The sequence below is a fragment of the Oratosquilla oratoria genome, chromosome 1, assembly GCF_046742065.1.
Source record: "Oratosquilla oratoria isolate Oo_2021 chromosome 1, ASM4674206v1, whole genome shotgun sequence".
Taxonomy (NCBI): Eukaryota; Metazoa; Arthropoda; class Malacostraca; order Stomatopoda; family Squillidae; genus Oratosquilla; species Oratosquilla oratoria.
Window position 1 is genome coordinate 44,578,896 of NC_134777.1, and position 17,500 is coordinate 44,596,395.

At 36.3% G+C, this 17,500-nt stretch overlaps 2 protein-coding genes across 2 annotated transcripts in view; one reads left to right on the top strand and one right to left on the bottom strand.

Moving 5' to 3' along the window:
- LOC143027986 (uncharacterized) overlaps nucleotides 1-12,415 on the bottom strand; it is a 45,057-nt gene extending 32,642 nt beyond the window's left edge. The window contains exons 1-3 of the mRNA XM_076189631.1: nucleotides 12,408-12,415; nucleotides 10,441-11,243; nucleotides 10,079-10,387 (exon numbers count right to left, since the gene is read on the bottom strand). Of these exons, the coding sequence (XP_076045746.1) occupies nucleotides 10,079-10,387; nucleotides 10,441-11,243; nucleotides 12,408-12,415 (1,120 nt within the window). The remainder of the gene's footprint in view (nucleotides 1-10,078; nucleotides 10,388-10,440; nucleotides 11,244-12,407) is intronic.
- Nucleotides 12,416-12,753: 338 nt separating this feature from the next.
- The window catches only part of LOC143027995 (uncharacterized), a 6,022-nt gene continuing 1,275 nt past the window's right edge, over nucleotides 12,754-17,500 (top strand). The window contains exons 1-2 of the mRNA XM_076189639.1: nucleotides 12,754-12,764; nucleotides 13,462-14,494. Coding sequence (XP_076045754.1) covers nucleotides 12,754-12,764; nucleotides 13,462-14,494 — 1,044 coding nt within the window. The remainder of the gene's footprint in view (nucleotides 12,765-13,461; nucleotides 14,495-17,500) is intronic.

Consider the following 17,500-nt stretch of genomic DNA (forward strand, 5'->3'; position numbering starts at 1 on the left):
TCTTCCACCAGCGTTCTAAAGGCACTCAGATCACATCCTTTTGCTCTGAATATGATACTATTCAAGAATAGAATTTTCGAATATAACACATCATACACACAACTTCTATGCACCTGCATACCTGCAATTTTGATTAAGAAGGTCCGTTCACTTTTTACTCACTAATACTAAATTCGCTAATGCTCACAGATTTCTGAACATAAACAGGGTACATAACTGCACATTTTCACCAAATAGAGAAATCATATCCAGAGTAATTCCGAAAGGTACCAATCCAATACAAGACATATCAAAAGTGCCAGTGACTGTTTCGTCCAGAATCCCATAGCATAAGTTCTACACATTATTACTGAAAATAGGAAGACCCTGGAAATTTCGTAGTTGACCGCATCATCCTCAATCTAATAAGTGAACCGATTCGACTACAACTTATCCATGGCCACGATAAGTAATCCTCCCATCACGATGGACACTTTCTACATTTAGTTTTGGCTAGTACCGGAGGATTTTTTCTTTATGATGCGATGGGTGAACTAGACTAAAAAGAACTGGTAAGCCTAAAGGGGCATTTAGACGGTCAAACAGTTTGACAAACCCGGTTTGTCAAACAAGTGTTTGAAGTGGTGTTTGACCGTGTGAATAGGGTATTTGGTTGTCAAACACGTTCGACAAACGTGTCTGAAGACCAAATACTCCATTCACACGGTCAAATATCACTCCAAACACTTGTCTGACAAACCGGGTTTGTCAAACTGTTTGACCGTGTAAATGGCCCTTTAGTCCGAAAGTTCTTCAATACGTTGACGTATTCATGGTTTCTGATCTGGTTAACACCAAGTAATCCTCTAATGACTGGATTCCAGATAGAAAGGTTTTCAGCACTTTCTGGGTTAATCCCATACAAGGGACATATTCGACGAAGAATACTGCTGGGAGGCAGTAGATAGGTTCCATTATCCGTGATTCCCGACTGATCTATATTCTTACTTTCCAATAGAAGTCTGATACTGAAACTTTACCCGTTCTTTATTAAATTATGTAAAATCTATATCCATGTTAATATTTAGGAGAAATAAGGGAGAGCTGCACATTTTACATTGAGCGCAAATAATTTCCTTTCAGCCAGAAAATATTGATAGATAATAGAGGCTTCAGTTTCAGACTTCCATGGATAGATAATTGTTGTCATACAAACACATTGATCTGACGTGAAATATATCATCTTAGAGTGCATGATTTCCGTTTATCATATCTCGTCAACAGATAATGAGGCTTCATTATACGAGAAAGGCCTCTAAAATCTTTTTACACCATTCTTGAAGAAACTATACGTGAGGTGTTTTCAAAAATTAGAAACAATACCTATGTTAAGATGTGGCAACGAACATATCTAGTTAAATGTTTTGATATTTGATCGCACACGAATTGCAGCCAAATTATATCATAGGGAAGATTTATTATCTGTGACGCTTCCAGTGAAAGAAAAATACCAGGCACCATTGGAATGGGATTTAATATAGAGGTAAAAGAAGGAGGAATAGCATTATTGGCGGAAGTACCTTAGGTTTGGTAGTCAAACCGCATAGAGAAGCAGTGAGTCGATGCTTAATGTCTTCCGAATATATTCTGCAGCGTCATAAAATCGGAATTTTGCTGTAAGAGACAGAAACTGTCATTTGAATTTCATAGATTTAAGTGAACGTACTTTTGTACACAAAGACGTGCACAGGCTATTTTACTTATGTGTTAGTGATAATGTTAATGTGTATTTGTGTGTAAATGTGTGTGTGTGTGTTTGTGTGTGTGTGTGTGTGTGTGTGTGTGTGTGTGTGTGTGTGTTTATGTGTGTGTTTGTGTGTGTGTGTGTGTGTGTGTGTGTGTGTGTGTGTGTGTGTGTGTGTGTGTGTGTGTGTGTGTGTGTGTGTGTGTGTGTGTGTGTGTGTGTGTGTGTGTGTGTGTGTGTGTGTGCTCACACACACACACACACACACACACACACACACACACACACACACACACACACACACACACACACACACACACACACACACACACACACACACACACACACACACACACACACACACACACACACACACACACTTGATGGCGTGGTTGATAGAATTTCCGGTTGCCACTACGGCCCATCGCTGAAATAAGTTCTGTATTTCTGCGCTGCAGGTCGTTTCTCCAACTCTCGTGTGAGGAGAGTTGGGTGTGTGTGTGTGTGAGTGTAAGGTCACAGCATTACCCATAGATCGGTCATATATGAGCTTTGGGCTTTCTTCCGGGAGGGAAATAGCTGTTGATCATGATTCCAACACGTAATCCAAGACCATGGTGAATCACACGCACACATACGCTCGCACGCGCGCACACACACTCACTCATATTATATTGAACACTCGCTCGGTATTATATTGAACACAAACCCTTGGTGTCTAGAAGTGCACTTACAAACCCATTACACTTATATAGACATATTGATAAGTCTCATTTGGCTGAAAATACAACGTGTCATATTACGAAATGTAAAAGTTTGGAAATGCCGCTTAAGTCTTTTTCTTTTTTTTTAATATAAGGAGTTATCATCAATGATGTAGTTCCTAAAATGTCAATTCGTTGTCTATTATAAAAGTTTTTACCTATGTTTATTCTGGCTAACATATCAGTCACTTTTATTTAGTAATCGTTGGTTCTTTGTTGTTATAAACTGGCGAGGGAAAGTTGTGTTATTTTCATGGGAAACAGGTCAGACCAATTTCAGATATGCTTGCCCTCTCGTTTGGACAAACTAAACGGAGAGATTTTCTGCAGTCATGAGGTCTTTACGAAGACCTTAAACAACTTGACCAATTGTGTTCGTCTTCTTTCAACGAAATACAGTGTAAACAACGTGTTAAATTTACTTTTATAGTCGCTTCCACGATAGATCCTGTAGACCAATGAATGTTTTACACTGACATTTATCATGTTGTTATCACTGTGTCCATGCAAATAACATATTAGAGAAAAAAAAAGAGAATTCTTGATGTCCAAAGACGATGAAAAAGAAGAAGTACACTTATTTTCATTAAAAACATTACTTCACACACTCAACACAAATAATAGGATGGCAAATTTTTTAAACATTTTATGAGCCTAATTACGTTTATCGCTATAAGAAAATGTAGGGGACAGAAAGCAAAAATATGAATTAAGTAAAAATCTCAGTTAGAACAAATAAGAAATAAGAAATAAAAGTTTCATGAAAGAAATGTAATAGAATCTTGCTTAATATTAGGCACTTATGATCAAGATATAAACTTAAGCTATGGACATTTTAGATGTGATAAATTAGTAACCCAAATGGTGACCAAGATATTTCAGCCAGATTGAACCATTTTGTGTTGGTCAGGTTGATGGAGGTCAGGTCAGCACTGTATTGTTCCCCCCTCCCCACCTGCGGTTGCTACCTGATACTTATATTTAAACACATCTCTGTATCTTTCATTTAGCCTGAAGATGCAATATACGAATGTACTTACTGTCTACGAGTTTTCCTTTTCCTGTTATAATTTTGTATACTGTTTTTATATATATATTAAATATATGTATATATATATATATATATATATATATATATATATATATATATATATGCATATATATATGTATATATATATATATAAATATATATACTGTATATGTATATTTATATATATATATATATATATATATATATATATAGATAGATAGATAGATAGATAAATAGATATCTTTTTTCAACCACAAATTACTTTTAATTCCATGCCATTGCAATCGAGACTGAGAGTCGCTCGGTAAGTCACTACAGCACTTGTCATGCGCTAGCCGAGTTCAAGTCCTTGGCAGTACCGCATTTCAGTTTTTGCATGTTAGCTTTCATCGGGTCTGCCGATGTTGATGGGTTAGAATTAAAGTCCATTGTTGTTGTAAAAATGTATCTCTTATACCTGGGACGCATTCAGTGCTGTACAAATATATATATATATATATTATATATATATATATATATATATGCTTAAAAGTGGCAGTCTGCCGACAAGATTGACTAGATAAACACCATATGAGGACGGAGCCTTTATTTGTACGACGTTTCGCTTATTACAGCTTTTTCAAGTACAAGTGGACGATATCTTACTCGTCACACCCAGGCGTTTCAATCTTCAGCGCTTGCAGACGGCCTTAAACGAAGTGGAGCCCACCATTCAGTTTTCCCTAGAGGAAGAAATCCACGATTCTCTTCCTTTCCTGGACACACACATCTTTAAGTACGGTAACCAATTTGAATTCAAAGTGTATAGAAAGCCCACCAACAAAAATGATTTAATTCATTTCTACTCCCACCATGATATAAGGACCAAGAGAGGAGTAGTAATAGGTTTTTTCCTTAGGGCATTTAGGATATGTAGTGCAAAATACTTAGAAGAAGAGTGCAGGTTTATTAAAGAGACCTTTTTAACACTAAAATTTCCAGAGTTTCTTTTAGATAATTGCAAACTGCAGGCCGCTAAGATTCGGGAAAGCCGTAGGCAGCAGGACAGCACAACTAGACGTCTCGTGTTGCCAACCGGCGACGTTGCCACCAACCTGATACGTCTTTTAAGAACCACCAACTTGGAAATAGTGTGCCAGACAAGCAGAACAATAAAAGACATCACGAAGACGGAAACACACAACAACCAGACACCGGGCACCAAAGCCGGTGTTTATCGTATTCCGTGTTCAGGATGTGATAAAGTTTACATCGGAGAAACGTCACGCGACCTGAATACACGAATACGTGAACACCGTTACGACGTCAGGCATGATGTCACCACCAATGCATGTGTGACACATAGAAACAAGGAAAACCATCTTATGGACTGGAAGAATGCAGAGCTGCTGATGCGGGAACCAGACAAAATCCGCAGGAAGTGTTTAGAAGCAGCAACCATTCAAGGAACGAACACTATTGAACAAAACAGGGGCATGTTTAACATATCTCCTCACATTATTCCCCTAATACCCATGGCCAGCAAAATATTAAATATTTAAACCACCCTTTGTGGACATTTCGCTCACGGACGTTTGGGCCAGCATTCTCATCCTTTCCCAGTGTCCAATCCCCCCACCCTCCTCCTCCTCCTCCTCCTCCTCTTCCTTCCCCCCCCCTTTTTCTCTCCCCGTTCCCTCCTTTCCCCTTATTTAATCTCAAGCATTTGTATCTCAACTTGTACTTGAAAAAGCTGTAATAAGCGAAACGTCGTACAAATAAAGGCTCCGTCCTCATATGGTGTTTATCTAGTCATATATATATATATATATGTGTGTATGTATATATATATATATACATATATATATATATATATATATATATATATATATCAACAACCACAATGCACTTTAACTCTAAGCCATCAAGGCCGACATGCAGAAATTGAAATGTGGCACTGCCAAGGGCCCAAACCCCAGTATCCTCATGACAATTGTGGTTGTTAAAATGTATCTCTAATCACTGGGACCCAATCAGTGTTGTACAAATGCATATATATATATATATATATATATATATATATATATATATATATATTATATATATATATATATCATATATATACATATATATATATTTATATATATACACATATATATACATATATATACATATATATGTATATATTATATGTATATATGTATATATATATTTATATATATATATGTATATATATATATATATATATATATATATACTAAATTAGCCTTGCACGGAGTAAGTGGTAGCCTATTAAGTTGGACTAGTAATTGGTTGAATGATCGAAAACAGAGAGTTGTTTTAAATGGAAAAACTTCTAGATGGAAATTTTTTATAAGTGGAGTTCCTCAGGGTTCCGTTCTTGGGCCACTTCTATTCATAGTATATATAAATTATATAGACCATGGACTAAAATCTACTGTTTCCAAATTTGCTGATGATACAAAACTGTGCGGAATGGCAAATGATCACTTAAATAAATTAGATATTCAAGAAGATTTGGATAAATTACAGCAATGGTCTGAAAAGTGGCTAATGAAATTTAACACAAGTAAATGCAAGGTAATGCACATAGGTAAAAATAACAGTAAGTACGATTACAAGTTATTTGGAAATTCGTTAACAAAAGTGGATAGTGAAAAGGATCTCGGCGTAATTATCAGTAACGATCTCAGATCATCCAAGCAGTGTATTTCAGCCTCTGAGAAAGCAAATAAGATTCTGGGACTGATTGCGCGATCTTTTGATTTCAAAAGTCCATCACTCATTAACAAGCTATAAATCGTTAGTTTATCCACATTTGGAATATGCTGTTTCCGTATGGTCACCGAATCTCATTAAAGACATTGACAGACTGGAAAAAGTACAACGGCGAGCCACAAAACTGATTCCAAATATCAAAAATAAATCATACGAAAATCGACTAAAACATATGAATCTGTTTTCCCTAAAAAAGCGTAGACTCAGAGGTGACTTGATACAGGTCTTTAAAATTCTAAAGGGAATTGACAACATCAAAAGTGACAAAATTTCACATTGAATGAGAATCAGACAAGAAACAATGGTCTCAAACTGTCCGGAAATAGATTCAATTTGGAAATAGGTAGAAACAACTTCGCCAACCATGTAGTTAATGAATGGAATAAACTTCCTGCACAGGTAGTGCAATATAGTTCAGTTCGAAGCTTTAAAAATTATTTAGATAAACACCTAAGCAAGATGCTGTAATGATTATGATTTATTTCATATTATTTGTTTTCGTTTTGTTATCATTTGTCTGTTTTGATTTTCATTTATTATTAGTTATATGTCAATTCATTATTATTTACCATTTACCTGTTTGTTTATTATCTAGCTATAGCTATGCATTTATTTATGTATTTTATTTGTTATTTAGATTATTATACTTTTTTTTCGCATCCGACCTAGATATGGACCAAAAGGTCTCCTGTCGGCATGTTCCGCCTTTGTAATAATATATATATATATATATATATATATATATATATATATATATATACATATATATATATATATATATATGTATATATATATATATATATATATATTGTGTGTTTATGTCTGGGGTATTGGCTGCATGTTGGTATGGCAAAGTAGCATGCAGTTGATATTTTAGGGTCTATATGGGGCTCCTCTACGGACCAGACCCACACATCATTTTTGTCTATGAAAGAGGAGGACTCTGCTCACAGAGAAATGATGAAACTTTTATTATACTGCTACTGTCCCTACCTTGTGGTGGGGGAAAAGAATGCTGCCACCAAGTAATCCCACTTGGATCGTAAGATGCAAGAAAAACGGGACGGGGATTGGGATTAGGCATCCTTCTCCCTGTAGCCCCACAGGGGACATTCCTAAAAAAAGTAAAGGCATAAGAGAGTCTAGAAGTTTTCCAACCAGCACCCTAAGATTTGAATCTTTTAATGTGCGTGGATGTGGTATAGATGAGAGTTAAAGGGAAGAGATTGGTAGTATGTTTGTGAGAAGAAAGATGGATTTGTTGGCTTTGAGTGAAACTAAGTTGAGAGGGAAGGGCGAGTATGAGTTTGGGAGTGTAGTTGGAAGGTTCTCAGGAGTGAAGAGAGGACGAGGTAGAGAAGGAGTGGCTATACTAGTAAGTGAAGAGATAGGTAAACGTGTAGTGGAGTGGAAGAAGGTTTCTTCAAGGATAATGTGGATAAAGATGAAACTGGGAAAGGAGATGTGGGTTTTGTAAGGGCATGTAGGCATTGGACAGTGTTTACTCACATTCAGTGGCACACTGCCCGTAAGCACATGAGGCAATACAGTTGAACCTTTAGGAGACGATGATCCAACAGGAACGCCCGGTATTGTTTTGTTTGTACTTCTCATGGTTGATATGAAGGGCTTTTTGGCAGTAATCTCACCTCCTTGCCAACTAGTTTCTGGTGAGATATTTCTCTGGTGTCACCTTATCCATTATATTCATTGAAGCCCAATGGTCCACGCCGTCATTATGACGGTACCCCATATATCTATGGGGAATTCCCCTGTTCGCCATCAGGGATGTGCCAGTTAGCAGTGGATCCTGCGACTGTGTATACGAGTTGCTCTTTGTCTGATCTTTCTTACAAAACCTGTTCGATATGGGTGATCCTGCAGAGATTTTCTCTCTATCGACATAGCTTTTGTAATCATCAAAATTCTCAAGCCTATCCACCACGTCAAGGTGTCACCTCCCGGATAGGTATATATATGTATTTATATATATATATTATATATATATATGTATATATATATATAATATATATATATAAATACATAAACACATATACATATATTGTCATTTTTTGTGTTGTTTGTTTTAGTTTTGCTGTCATTTGTCTGATTCTCATTTATCATTAGTTATATGTCAATTTATTATTGTTTGCTATTTGCATGTTTGTTTGTTATTTGACTGTGCCTGTGCGTTTGTTTGTGTGTTTTGTTTGTTGTTTGCATTATTGTAGTTTTTATTCATTTATAGTTTTTTTCCTTATTCGCATCCGACCTAGATATGGACCAAAAGGTCTTCTGTCGGCATGTTCATCCTTTGTAATCCTTTGTAATCCTTTGTATATATGTATATATATATACATATATATATATATATATATATATATATATATATAAATTTAGGGAGCAGGTTTTCTTGGAGACATTTTCTATTAAATAATACAGCATACTCAGCACTGGAAATCTTCTTCCTTAAACTTTCTATCCTTCTCGCTATTTTCCTTTCTGTAGGAGGAAGGGAGAACACAATATCACCAAATGGAACCATATTGATTTTGGAAATAAAAACAAATTCATTACTTACAACGTTTCGCCTATGCTTTAGGCATCTTCTGGTAATTTTAATTTTTAAATCTACAAATCATGATCATATATACAATGTATACAAAATGAACTAGGATAGGTACTTTTTGTTTAAATTCTTCTTGGCGCCCCGTGGGATGCCCCGAACAGCTCCAGGGTTCCACACATATTTAATTGTATATTAATTGCTGGTAGGAGATTCTTTATTAATACAGCTTCCAAACATTTTAATTTTCTCTTATTGGTGTTCTTTGCTAAAATCGATGTACTACTATTCAAAACTTCCCGCGAAATATTCATCTTATGAATTTTAGAAACGTGCGATTTTATTGCACCATTCTGCACATGAAAAGTAAGCCTTTGAGACAAAGTTTGAGTTGTGTGTCCAATGTACTCGTCATTGCAAAGCGCACCGTCTTTGCTGAAAGGGTATGAGTATTTGTACACAATGTAACTTTGTTTTGAAATATCTTTCTCTCCTGATAACTTGTTTTTTCATGATAAGTGATGCAGTTCTGGGGTTACGATAGTATATAACCAATTGTAAGGAGTCCTCTTGCTTCTTGGGTTTACAATTTTTATGAATGATATTTTTAATGACTTTTTCATCTGTTTTATATGCGGATGTCATCGTACTCTGGTAGTAAATATTTATAGTACTCTTCGAATTTTCTGTATTACCAAGTACAGAATTAAATTTCTCCATTTTATTTCTAATTTCTTTGTCGATATCACACATCGAGAACCCATTGTTTGTCAATATTTGTTTGATTCTGTTCAATTCTTGGTGGAGGAGGTACCAGTTCGAACATATTTTAAAAGCTCTCGTAATGTACGCGCGTATAACGCTGATTTTATATTTTGATGGGCATTCACCGGAGTTAGTTGGTTTCCTGTAAACACTTGTAGTAAATGCACTTTCTGCTCCGTCTACCCAAACATCTAGGAAGGGGATCTTATTACCGATACTTTCCTCCACGGTAAAATGCAGGCAAGATTTTGCTTCCATCATTTCCTTAAGTGTATCGAGCTGTTCTTTACCTTCTATGTCTACGAAAATGTCATCTATATACCTAACATACAAAAAAGGTTTAGGATTCACAGCATCAAGGATGGAGTTCTCAATATGGCACATGTATGCCTGTGCAAATAAAACCCCTAGGGGGCTGCCCATAGCTACACCGTCAATTTGGAAATACATACGGCCTGAAGGGCATCTGAAGGGTGCTTCCTTAGTGCAAACCCGGAGCATTTTCTCAAGGGTATCACGTGGTAATTTTGGTGGAGGTAAGCTATTGTGGTTAAAAACATTCTGCAGGATTATCTGAATAGTTTCTTCTACGGGAAGATTCGAAAAAAGACTTTCAACGTCCAGAGAAGCTAACATTCCTTGAGGGGCTGTATTCCTAAGAATATCCACAAATTCATCCGTGGAACGTAGTGTGTGGAGAGTAGGAATATACGGGGTTATTAAATCATTAAGCTGCTTAGCTAATTGGTATGTAGGTGTATCTGCGAAATAATTGGTCTTAATTTGCATCCAGGTTTGTGGGTTTTGACGTTACCATAAAAGTAACCTGGCTCATAATGTCCTTGTAAATTATGAAATTTGACACCGTCGATAACGGCATTTGCGTTATTAATTAGATCAGTCACTTTTTTCCGAATTCTATCTACAGGGTTCCTTCTAATTTGTAAGAATTTGGACGAATCCTGCAATAAACTGTCAACTTTGTCGAAATAGTCCGAACGGTTGAGAATAACGAATAGGTCCGATTTATCCGCTCTGCGTATCACTATATCCTTGTTCTCGCGAAGTTCTTTAGCAGCCTGCCGTAACTCAGCCGTAAGAAGGGAACCACCTCCAACACCTCTATGCTTGGTGCTTTCAGCCTGCAATTGTTCCTTCACATCTGGGTTCATATTAATTTTACCATCCTTATGAAGTTCACACAAGTTCCTATAAAGTAGCTCTAGTTCAGCAGTTTTTTCAATTTTCCTAAACTTAGGCATGTAGTTGCACTTTAATCCCAAGTTAAGGAATTCCTTTTGAATATCCGAAAGAATGTAGTTCGAAAGGTTGAGGTAACCGTCCGTACTTTTTGGCAGTAAGACCTTACTTCCGTACAAACGGCTTAGTTTCTTCTGCACACGAGTTTCTGTGGAGTTGATGTACATAGAGAGGCTATGCTGTAAAGCCCTCTCTATCTGGTCTCTTAGATCAGAAGCGATAACACAATTACGGAATTCCTCTAAGGTCTCGTCTAATTCCGTATTAAGGCTCTTGATTAGTTTTTTCTTTTCTTCTACTTGCTCGTACAACAGCCTCCGTCTGAAGTCGAGCGTAAACTGTTTCTGCTGCACTGCTCTGTCATGAAGGCGTATATAGGTAAATTTAGGGAGCAGGTTTTCTTGGAGACATTTTCTATTAAATAATACAGCATACTCAGCACTGGAAATCTTCTTCCTTAAACTTTCTATCCTTCTCGCTATTTTCCTTTCTGTAGGAGGAAGGGAGAACACAATATCACCAAATGGAACCATATTGATTTTGGAAATAAAAACAAATTCATTACTTACAACGTTTCGCCTATGCTTTAGGCATCTTCTGGTAATTTTAATTTTTAAATCTACAAATCATGATCATATATACAATGTATACAAAATGAACTAGGATAGGTACTTTTTGTTTAAATTCTTCTTGGCGCCCCGTGGGATGCCCCGAACAGCTCCAGGGTTCCACACATATTTAATTGTATATTAATTGCTGGTAGGAGATTCTTTATTAATACAGCTTCCAAACATTTTAATTTTCTCTTATTGGTGTTCTTTGCTAAAATCGATGTACTACTATTCAAAACTTCCCGCGAAATATTCATCTTATGAATTTTAGAAACGTGCGATTTTATTGCACCATTCTGCATATGAAAAGTAAGCCTTTGAGACAAAGTTTGAGTTGTGTGTCCAATGTACTCGTCATTGCAAAGCGCACCGTCTTTGTTGAAAGGGCATGAGTATTTGTACACAACGTAACTTTGTTTTGAAATATCTTTCTCTCCTGATAAGTTGTTTTTCATGATAAGTGATGCAGTTCTGGGGTTACGATAGTATATAACCAATTGTAAGGAGTCCTCTTGCTTCTTGGGTTTACAATTTTTATGAATGATATTTTTAATGACTTTTTCATCTGTTTTATATGCGGATGTCATCGTACTCTGGTAGTAAATATTTATAGTACTCTTCGAATTTTCTGTATTACCAAGTACAGAATTAAATTTCTCCATTTTATTTCTAATTTCTTTGTCGATATCACACATCGAGAACCCATTGTTTGTCAATATTTGTTTGATTCTGTTCAATTCTTGGTGGAGGAGGTACCAGTTCGAACATATTTAAAAGCTCTCGTAATGTACGCGCGTATAACGCTGATTTTATATTTTGATGGGCATTCACTTAAACCATTTAAGCATCTACCGGAGTTAGTTGGTTTCCTGTAAACACTTGTAGTAAATGCACCCTCTGCTCCGTCTACCCAAACATCTAGGAAAGGGATCTTATTACCGATACTTTCCTCCACGGTAAAATGCAGGGAAGATTTTGCTTCCATCATTTCCTTAAGTGTATCGAGCTGTTCTTTACCTTCTATGTCGACAAAGAAATTAGAAATAAAATGGAGAAATTTAATTCTGTACTTGGTAATACAGAAAATTCGAAGAGTACTATAAATATTTACTACCAGAGTACGATGACATCCGCATATAAAACAGATGAAAAAGTCATTAAAAATATCATTCATAAAAATTGTAAACCCAAGAAGCAAGAGGACTCCTTACAATTTGGTTATATACTATCGTAACCCCAGAACTGCATCACTTATCATGAAAAACAAGTTATCAGGAGAGAAAGATATTTCAAAACAAAGTTACGTTGTGTACAAATACTCATGCCCTTTCAACAAAGACGGTGCGCTTTGCAATGACGAGTACATTGGACACACAACTCAAACTTTGTCTCAAAGGCTTACTTTTCATATGCAGAATGGTGCAATAAAATCGCACGTTTCTAAAATTCATAAGATGAATATTTCGCGGGAAGTTTTGAATAGTAGTACATCGATTTTAGCAAAGAACACCAATAAGAGAAAATTAAAATGTTTGGAAGCTGTATTAATAAAGAATCTCCTACCAGCAATTAATATACAATTAAATATGTGTGGAACCCTGGAGCTGTTCGGGGCATCCCACGGGGCGCCAAGAAGAATTTAAACAAAAAGTACCTATCCTAGTTCATTTTGTATACATTGTATATATGATCATGATTTGTAGATTTAAAATTAAAATTACCAGAAGATGCCTAAAGCATAGGCGAAACGTTGTAAGTAATGAATTTGTTTTTATTTCCAAAATCAATATGGTTCCATTTGGTGATATTGTGTTCTCCCTTCCTCCTACAGAAAGGAAAATAGCGAGAAGGATAGAAAGTTTAAGGAAGAAGATTTCCAGTGCTGAGTATGCTGTATTATTTAATAGAAAATGTCTCCAAGAAAACCTGCTCCCTAAATTTACCTATATACGCCTTCATGACAGAGCAGTGCAGCAGAAACAGTTTACGCTCGACTTCAGACGGAGGCTGTTGTACGAGCAAGTAGAAGAAAAGAAAAAACTAATCAAGAGCCTTAATACGGAATTAGACGAGACCTTAGAAGAATTCCGTAATTGTGTTATCGCTTCTGATCTAAGAGACCAGATAGAGAGGGCTTTACAGCATAGCCTCTCTATGTACATCAACTCCACAGAAACTCGTGTGCAGAAGAAACTAAGCCGTTTGTACGGAAGTAAGGTCTTACTACCAAAAAGAACGGACGGTTACCTCAACATTTCGAACTACATTCTTTCGGATATTCAAAAGGAATTCCTTAACTTGGGATTAAAGTGCAACTACATGCCTAAGTTTAGGAAAATTGAAAAAACTGCTGAACTAGAGCTACTTTATAGGAACTTGTGTGAACTTCATAAGGATGGTAAAATTAATATGAACCCAGATGTGAAGGAACAATTGCAGGCTGAAAGCACCAAGCATAGAGGTGTTGGAGGTGGTTCCCTTCTTACGGCTGAGTTACGGCAGGCTGCTAAAGAACTTCGCGAGAACAAGGATATAGTGATACGCAGAGCGGATAAATCGGACCTATTCGTTATTCTCAACCGTTCGGACTATTTCGACAAAGTTGACAGTTTATTGCAGGATTCGTCCAAATTCTTACAAATTAGAAGGAACCCTGTAGATAGAATTCGGAAAAAAGTGACTGATCTAATTAATAACGCAAATGCCGTTATCGACGGTGTCAAATTTCATAATTTACAAGGACATTATGAGCCAGGTTACTTTTATGGTAACGTCAAAACCCACAAACCTGGATGCAAATTAAGACCAATTATTTCGCAGATACCTACACCTACATACCAATTAGCTAAGCAGCTTAATGATTTAATAACCCCGTATATTCCTACTCTCCACTCACTACGTTCCACGGATGAATTTGTGGATATTCTTAGGAATACAGCCCTTCAAGGAAAGTTAGCTTCCCTGGACGTTGAAAGTCTTTTTTCGAATCTCCCCGTGGTAAGAAACTATTCAGATAATCCTGCAGAATGTTTTTAACCACAATAGCTTACCTCCACCAAAATTACCACGTGATACCCTTGAGAAAATGCTCCGGGTTTGCACTAAGGAAGCACCCTTCAGATGCCCTTCAGGCCGTATGTATTTCCAAATTGACGGTGTAGCTATGGGCAGCCCCCTAGGGGTTTTATTTGCACAGGCATACATGTGCCATATTGAGAACTCCATCCTTGATGCTGTGAATCCTAAACCTTTTTTGTATGTTAGGTATATAGATGACATTTTCGTAGACATAGAAGGTAAAGAACAGCTCGATACACTTAAGGAAATGATGGAAGCAAAATCTTGCCTGCATTTTACCGTGGAGGAAAGTATCGGTAATAAGATCCCCTTCCTAGATGTTTGGGTAGACGGAGCAGAGGGTGCATTTACTACAAGTGTTTACAGGAAACCAACTAACTCCGGTAGATGCTTAAATGGTTTAAGTGAATGCCCATCAAAATATAAAATCAGCGTTATACGCGCGTACATTACGAGAGCTTTTAAAATATGTTCGAACTGGTACCTCCCACCAAGAATTGAACAGAATCAAACAAATATTGACAAACAATGGGTTCTCGATGTGTGATATCGACAAAGAAATTAGAAATAAAATGGAGAAATTTAATTCTGTACTTGGTAATACAGAAAATTCGAAGAGTACTATAAATATTTACTACCAGAGTACGATGACATCCGCATATAAAACAGATGAAAAAGTCATTAAAAATATCATTCATAAAAATTGTAAACCCAAGAAGCAAGAGGACTCCTTACAATTGGTTATATACTATCGTAACCCCAGAACTGCATCACTTATCATGAAAAACAACTTATCAGGAGAGAAAGATATTTCAAAACAAAGTTACGTTGTGTACAAATACTCATGCCCTTTCAACAAAGACGGTGCGCTTTGCAATGACGAGTACATTGGACACACAACTCAAACTTTGTCTCAAAGGCTTACTTTTCATATGCAGAATGGTGCAATAAAATCGCACGTTTCTTAAATTCATAAGATGAATATTTCGCGGGAAGTTTTGAATAGTAGTACATCGATTTTAGCAAAGAACACCAATAAGAGAAAATTAAAATGTTTGGAAGCTGTATTAATAAAGAATCTCCTACCAGCAATTAATATACAATTAAATATGTGTGGAACCCTGGAGCTGTTCGGGGCATCCCACGGGGCGCCAAGAAGAATTTAAACAAAAAGTACCTATCCTAGTTCATTTTGTATACATTGTATATATGATCATGATTTGTAGATTTAAAAATTAAAATTACCAGAAGATGCCTAAAGCATAGGCGAAACGTTGTAAGTAATGAATTTGTTTTTATTTCCAAAATCAATATGGTTCCATTTGGTGATATTGTGTTCTCCCTTCCTCCTACAGAAAGGAAAATAGCGAGAAGGATAGAAAGTTTAAGGAAGAAGATTTCCAGTGCTGAGTATGCTGTATTATTTAATAGAAAATATATATATATATATATACATATGTACATATACGTATATGTATATATACATACATATATATACATATATATATATGTATATATATGTATATATATATATATATATACATATGTATATGTATATATATATATATATATATATACATATATGTATACATATATACACACACACACACACACACACACACACACACATATATATATATATAAATATATATATATATGTACACATATATATAAATATATGTATATATATATATATATATATATATATATATATATATATATATTCTGGAAGAGAATATGTGTTTGTTTGCAGGTCATAGCAGGTGTTGATCCTTGTGCGCAAACAATGTTGGTCATCTTAATTTCCCTTCGTGTCATTCCTTGAAAACCACATGCTCTTGGTTTCGTGCGCATTTCATAGGTGACTGTTTAAAATTTCTTTCTACTTTGTGTTTATGTTACTCTTGTATATATTGACTTGGCGTCAGTCTTTTTAAGTTTCATATCTTAACAATTAAATCGTTTTCAGGGAAAAACATAAAAAAAAAAATATATTCTACTATCAATACGAATAAACAAATATTATATGATAATCATGCTGCCCCTCTAATATAACAAGGACACTACAACCAAATGGCCATCCTAGGCATTGCCTTATTTTCACCAACTCATCCATTTGCAAAGGTGACAGTTATTTTCGCCACGTACAGAATAATTGTTAAGCACTCATTATTTGTTTCTTATCTAAATACATGTCGTGGAGATTTATTAACCTCAGTGAAGCTAACATCCCATCACCTCTTTAGTGCCGATTCTGTCACTGGAAAAACAAGTGCATATATTTACTGCAAAGCTTATCAGAATTAACGGACCAATAGGAGAACATTAGCATTTTTCGTTTGAGGGTTGTCGTAGTAATAACTTTTCCTCTTCTTTTACCAGACATTAAGATAAAGCACTTACAAGGTGGGAGAAGTGGTTGAACCCGCGCGACAAGGTTATCTTTGTTATATGCTACATAAATGACTTAGCTGCCTATTTAACTAATGCTCTTTCTTTGTAATTTCTCAGAACATCATTGTCTATTATTTCTTAATGCGATGTCTTGTTTAGTGTTCTTCTGGCTGGGTATCTGACATTTAGTTCTGATGGTGGCTGGGGTTGGTTGAGGGCATGGGATAGGGAGGGATAAGCAGAGGAGATATGGACCATTGTACCACATAGAAAATATCCGGGCGAGAGAATCGAGCCGGGGACTGTCATATCTCCAACCAAAAGAACCTTAAACGCTCAACCACCTCACCCCCAGCGAGCAGGTGCAGCATCAACTGCGCCATCTTTCCATTTTGAATGCTAATATGCAGATGTCTTCCGCTCCGCGCCTTTATAGGTCTCCCCCCGCCCGGGCCCTCCAGCTTTTGTCGTTCCCATTGTCGAGACCCTTTTCGGCTGCAGGAACGGAAGCGCCTTCCGATGTGGTGGTGA